The sequence below is a fragment of the Arvicola amphibius genome, chromosome 3, assembly GCF_903992535.2.
Source record: "Arvicola amphibius chromosome 3, mArvAmp1.2, whole genome shotgun sequence".
In the NCBI taxonomy this organism is placed as follows: Eukaryota; Metazoa; Chordata; class Mammalia; order Rodentia; family Cricetidae; genus Arvicola; species Arvicola amphibius.
In genome coordinates this window covers 59,304,396-59,311,340 of record NC_052049.1, presented here as the reverse complement: position 1 = coordinate 59,311,340, position 6,945 = coordinate 59,304,396, and the positions used below count along the sequence as shown (strand labels likewise).

Below are 6,945 nucleotides of genomic sequence, written 5' to 3'. Positions count from 1 at the left end.
ATTGTTTGTCTCTCTGGTTTGTCTAGGCATCTTCACACAGGGCTAACCACCCAGGAGGTAGAATCAATAAAGGATCCTCTGACTGGTCCTTTTTGCCCGGGGACATTGTATGAACATACAGCTATGTCCTAACAAACTGTGAAAGTCCTTCACTATAAGCAGCACACTCAGTCCATGAACATGACTTTCCCATCCTTCCATCTTTGTTTTTACAATGACTCCCTTGTGGCCTGAGAACAACTGATGACTGAGAACAACAGGGCCTCTCTCCAGTATTGTCTGAAGGCTCTTGCTTTGCTTTACAAGGAGTCCAGATGGCTCTTCTGAGTGTGGACTGTTTAACTTCCTCTCCTAGTCTCTCTTCTCAACTAATCTGGTTACATAGCCATCTATTAAAGGCCATTAGGGTGGTGGTGACTGTGATTGGATCCCCTTTCACTTCTGGGATTGGAATGTTCTCCTTAGACAGCAGCTACTTCCACTAGTTTGACCCTTTCCTCTATACTCTGACATGGGCAAAACCTTGTAAAAATGTCCTCCCACTCATTGGAGGCCCCTCCTCAATAGCCTCAATTCTCAACAAGGGAATGCAATGGAGCCTCCACATAAGCCTTCCCACTCCATGTCCACCAAGGTACCTCACCCCACAGAGTCTGTCTATCACTGGGACAATATTCATCCTTCTGTCCCTAAGGAGGCTGGAAGTAGGCCCACAGCAATGTCACCTGTCCTTAAATCTCCACTTCGGCATGACCTACAATTGCCTCCCACCAACAGCTATCAACCCCAACCAATCTATTTGTCTTCCCTCTCAATGTAGGTCTCTATACCACTGCTCAACTGTGTGTCCCTACTCGACTTACAGATTTGTCCTTATTATACAGATGGTTAATGAGTCCAGTCCTAATTCCCTTATTTTGAGCAGGTACTAAGACAATGGGCATTGCAATTCAAATCCATTTCTGTTGGTACACCAAGTTAAAGGCCATTCTTGACACCTCAGTTTTCCTCTAGTTGCACTTAGCCTATGATGATGTTACAGAGACACAAGCCTATACAAAGTTATAGTTTGGACTTAATGTCACCCTCCACAGACCTACTGGCCATGGACAATACACTGATCCTGTATCACAACCCATGATTGTCCTGTGTGCCCACTATCAACAAGTGTCTGACCAAGCTTTTGAGGCCCTCTAACTTCGTATGCCCCAACAGTGTAGACTATTCTGCAATTTTGTCCAGAAGGCTACAAAATTATTTCTTGAATTTTTGACCCATGTCACCAATGCTGTTGGAAAACATGTCTCATCTTGCCCTACCAAGCATATCCCTATTAAGCAGTTAATCTGGGCGGGGCTCAACACCATCACCTATAATGCCATCATCCCTGTTAGAAAAGAGGACATCCGTAAGTGGCTTAGATACCCATGATATTGACACAGAATGGGCCCTTTTCTGCCCTTATGGCTTCCATCAGTGCCTTGGTTAATGCCAAACTTGACAAGGATGATACTTATTCCCTTCCAGACTGCACTGGCAGGCAATGTGGACAGTTTGGTCACTTAGTAGGGATTATGCCGGGGCTCATCCAAATGCCAAATACCCTAAATTTTAAAAGTGCTACTACTGGGCATAAGACTAAAATTTCCAACAACAACCTTTAAACTCCAAATGGGACAGCCCTCAGACTGGCAAGAAAACTGACCTAGAGAACCCCAAAATCTTTTGAACCCTCCCCATTTTTCCTCACTTGTCCATGATGACTATTTTTCTAGATGGTAAACCGATTACAGGATTGGTAGACACTGTAACTGATGCCATCATCATCTCGCTCAATGATGCAAAAGCCTTCTCACACAGAAGCTCAAGGATGGCCCTACCATCACTGGGGTGAGTGGCAACTCTACAACTAAAGCCACTGTTAACCCATTTCAATAGAAGAACCTAGATGGTAACCAAGGCAGATTTCCATCCTATTGAGTCAGATGCCACCCCTGCACCCTTTTGGGGATGAGATCTTTTCAAAGAAATGGTGCTGTCCTTAGTATTGATAACAAGGCCTTTTATGAGGATATAATGTCACATGACATTACTAGCAAATCAGACAACATCCCTGATGCCCTCACTATACCCCAATTCTAAGGGCCACAGACCATCATTCTAATACAGTAATCCCAAAGCCTATAGTCTTAAATTATCTCACAAACAAAACAGTATGGATGGATCAGTGGCCTATCATGGATCCCAATTTATCAGCTTTAAAAGATTTGGTTAAGAGAAATTTTCCTTTGGTCTTATTGAACCATCCCATAGCAGGTCCAATATTCCAATATTTGTTGTCAAAAAAAAAGGTCAGCCTTTCGGCCTCGGTAGCCATCTTTCAGTAACTCGCCAACATGACAAACACAAAGGGAAAGAGGAGGGGCACTCGCTATATGTTCTCTAGGCCCTTTAGGAAATATGGAGTTGTTCCTTTGGCCACGTACATGCGAATCTACAAGAAGGGCGATATTGTAGATATCAAGGGAATGGGCACTGTTCAAAAAGGAATGCCCCATAAATGTTACCATGGCAAAACCAGAAGAGTCTACAATGTCACCCAGCATGCTGTGGGCATCATTGTAAACAAGCAAGTTAAGAGCAAGATTCTTGCCAAGAGAATTAATGTGCGGATTGAACACATCAAGCACTGGAAGAGCAGAGACAGCTTCCTGAAGCGGGTGAAGGAGAAGAAAAAGGAAGCCAAAGAGAAGGGCACCTGGGTTCAGCTGAAGCATCAGCCTGCTCCACCCAGAGAAGCACACTTTGTGAGGACTAATGGGAAGGAGCCTGAGCTGCTGGAGCCCATTCCATACGAATTCATGGCCTGATGTACAAAAAGAAATAAAAGACCTGGACTGTAAAGGGTTTTTCTAAAAAAAAAAAAAAAAAAAAAAAAAAAAAAAAAAAAGTCAGGTAAATACCATCTGCTACAAAACTTGAGAAAAATTAATGCACAAATGGAAAAAATGGGGTTCCACCAGGCAGGTTTGCTGCACCTGGGTGCTGTCCCCCCAGGATGGCATATTTTAATAATAGACATTAAAGACTGTATTTTTATCAATACTGCTGGTGTCACAAGATGAAGAGCACTTGACATTTACAGTTTTGGAACCTTATGTAAACAAACCTGCACAACATTACCAATAGAAAGTCTTCCCACAAGCCATAAAAAAACAGTCCCATAATTTGTCAAATACATGTGCAACAAGTCCTAAAACATATTCCTAATGACACATTGGTAGTCTGCTATATAAATGATATCTTTTTGGTCCACCCAAACCCAAAAGGGTCAAAAAGTTCTACCCCAAATATTAGATAATTTAAAGACTCTACATCTTCACATAGCCTCAGAAAAATACAGTGAATGCCTCTTCTCCATTCTTGGGGTACCAGATCAGTCAGAAAATAAGTCTTCTCAGTGTCTCTATTGAACTGTGCCCAAGGTATTCTTATGTTACACTCCAGGAATTATGTGCCACTGTTAATTGTCTCAAACAATTTCTCCCTATTTCTAATTAAGAAATGAGAAGTTTATTTTCTTTTTTAAATTTCTTTTATATTGATTATTTTTGGGGGGTTCTACATTTTTCTCTGCTCCCCTCTCTGCCTCTGCCCTTGCCCTTCAACCCTCGTCAAAGGTCTTCATGCTCCCAATTTACTCAGGAGATCTTGATTTTTTTTCTACTTCCCATGTATATCTAATCTACATGTATGTATGTATGTATGTATGTATGTATGTATGTATGTATGTATATCTCTCTTAGTGTCCTCATTGTTGGGTAAATTCTCTGGGATTGTGATTTGTAGGCTGGTTTTCTTTGTATGTTTAAAAACTACTTATGAATGAGTACATGTGATAATTGTCTTTCTGTGTCTTGGTAACCTCACTCAAAATGATGTTTTCTATATCCATACATTTTCCTGAAAAATTCAAGATGTTATTTTTTTCTGCTTTGTAGTACTCCATTGTGTAAATGTACCATATTTTCCTTATCCATTCTTTGGTTGAGGGAAATTTAGGTTGTTTCCTAGTTCTAGCTATGACAAGCAATGCTGCTATGAACATAGTCAAACACATATCCTTATGACACGATTGAGCATCCTTTGGATATATACACAAAAATGGTATTACTGGGTCTTGAGGAAAATTGTTTCATAATTTTCTGAGAAATCACCACAGTGACATCCAAAGGGTCTGTACCAGCTCGCATTCCCACCAGCAATGCAGAAGTGTTCTGTTTACACCACAGATTGTTTCTTTACTGGAAGGCCATTCTTCCCCTTTTGATGTTGTAACCACGACAAAGGAAGCTAAGGGGGTGTTGACAAAGCTTGGCCAGCTTGCTTATTATGCCTTCCTATAAAAATATGATCCAAATGTTCCATTAATGGTTCTTGTCCTATAGACAGAAAGCAGAGTCCTGCATGTGCTCTGGTAATCTGACCCTTTAATGTGGATACATTTATCTCAGAATTTCAGTGCCTTATCTCCAAATTTGATATAGCCTTCATTATTTTCTGCAAAGCACAAATGATTGCAAAAAAAAAAAAAAAACACACTTGTACTGGAGCCAGACAAAATCATACTCCCCTTGTCAATACAAGATACTCAGTCCTATTTTTTGTCCGGCAATCTTGTCTACTTCCAATATCCAGGAGGATAACTATATGTTTTTCTTTGGGTTCACCTTCTTATATAACTTCTCTAGGATTTTTTATGAATTATAGGCTCGATGTCCTGGGATGGGGGGATGGGCGGATGGGGAGAGAAAAGTGTGAAGTGGAGGATGGGAAGAGCTTGGGGGAATAGGATGGTTGGGATATAGAAACGGTGGATATGGAAACAAGGAATTATATATCTTAGTTAAGGGAGCCATTCTAGGGTTGGCAGAGACTTGACGCTAGAGGGGTTCCCAGGTGTCCAGGAAGACGCCCCCAGCTAGTTCCTTGGGCAGCTGTGGAGAGGGTGCCAGAAATGTCCAGATCCTATTGTCATACTTATGAACATCTTGCATATCACCATAGAACCTTCACCTGGCATTGGATGGAGAAAATGACAGAGCCCCACATAGGAGCACCAGACTGAGCTCCCAAGGTCATGATAAGGAGCAAAAGGAGGGAGATTATGAGCAAGGAAGTCAGGACAGTGAAGAGTGCGTTTACCCATTGAGACGGTGGGACAGATCTAACGGGAGACCACCAAGTCCAGTTGGAATGGGACTGATGGAACAGGGGACCAAACCGGACTCTCTGAATGTGGCTGACGGTGGAGGAGGACTGAGAAACCAAGGACAACGGCAATGAATGTGAACTCTACAGCATGGACGGGCTCACTGTGAGCCTTAACCTTCACCTGGCGATGGATGGAGATAGAGACAGAGCCCCACATTGGAGCACCGGACTGAGCTCCCAAAGTTCTGATGAGGAGCGGATGGAGAGAGATCATGAGAAAGTCAGAACCATGAGGGATGCGTACACCCACTGAGACGGCAGGACAGAACTAATGGGAGACCACCAAGTCCACTTGGAATGGGACTGATGGAACAGGGGACCAAACCGGACTCTCTGAATGTGGCTGACGGTGGAGGAGGACTGAGAAACCAAGGACAATGGCAATGAACATGAACTCTACAGCATGGACGGGCTCACTGTGAGCCTTGTCAGTTTGGTTGCTCACCTTCCTGGACTTAAGGGGAGCTGGGAGGACCTTGGACTTAACATAGTGAAGGGAACCCTGATGGCTCTTTGTCTTGGAGAGGGGTGGAGTGGGGGTATGGGTGGAAGGGAGGGGAGGGAAGGGGGAGGAGGAGAGGAGGAGATGGAAATCTTGAATAAAAATTGAGGAAAAAAAACAAAAAAAAAAGAGAAAAGTTGAACATAGAAAAAAAAGATACTCAGTCCTTTGGACAGACTCTTTCAATTTTCAACAAATGATCACATGTTTTCCTGGCATGCTGGATAATCATTTCCCTCAGGGCAGACAATTCTCTTCCCTCCCCCTTTTAGAGTTAAAGACAAAAGTGATGGTAAACCATCAAAAATGCCAACCTTCTAGGCCACTGTAACCTTTATAGATGCCAATAAAACTAATTTGGGGTTAAGAAAAATAGGAGTTAATAATGAAAAGGCCTATATCTAACTAAATATTGGATCAGTCCAACTAGGGGAGTTATTGGTGATCCTTGAGATATTGGAAATTAAAGACAAATGTGAATAAAATAATCCCACACTAGCTCAGAATTGAGTATAATAAAGGTGTTCTTTATTTAGGGGGAACTTACAGATCACAGGCCTCTGTATGTACCAGGAACAGGAACTGAAACCAGCATCCAGGTGTGAAAGAGAAGACAGAGAAAGCAAGTAGGCAGGCCCATGACTCTTTGGTGCCTAAGGCCACTCCCAACTTGGTTTAGACTCTCAGAGGCCATTGGCTAAAGGGGGTACCACAGATTCTCCACTTGAAGCTTGTTTACTTCTTTGCAAAATTAGATTTTGGGCAAGAAACTGCCCATGCCTTGACCACTGACAAAATACATAGTGCCTGGACTGAACATGCAGAAAAAAAAAATACTGCCAAACCTTGCCAAGACAGGATAAAATGGTTTTAAAATTTTTCCTTCATCTAAAATGGTCTCTCAGTTAATCTAGGCATTAGCCAAAGTTGGTTGCTCCAACATTGCAAATGAGACTTTGGGTGATTGCTCAGGTAGCTAGTTGTCTCTGTCATCTACTGCATATATTGGAAGCTGCCTGATAGTACTTCCTGCCTACTCAAGTAATATTATCTCCCTTCTGATGTCTTTGATGGGGTTAAAGACTACATAGTCATAGTTACTTTCCTCTTATGACTTAGCCAAGACATTTCTAATACAAGACAGACTCCTTAAAATGAAATAATTATTA

General features: G+C 42.2%; 1 protein-coding gene across 1 annotated transcript; it reads left to right on the top strand.

Annotated features, from left to right (window-relative positions):
* The first annotated feature begins 2,374 nt into the window (after nt 1-2,374).
* LOC119810604 (60S ribosomal protein L21-like) lies at nt 2,375-2,870 on the top strand. The gene has a single exon (XM_038324156.1). It carries the CDS (start codon nt 2,397-2,399, stop codon nt 2,868-2,870), a length of 474 nt encoding a protein of 157 aa, XP_038180084.1. The 5' UTR covers nt 2,375-2,396.
* Nucleotides 2,871-6,945: the final 4,075 nt, after the last annotated feature.

Coding starts and splice junctions, on each gene's coding strand:
- LOC119810604 (XM_038324156.1), top strand. CDS start 2,397: ATGACAAACACAAAGGGAAAGAGGAGGGGCACTCGCTATATGTTCTCT.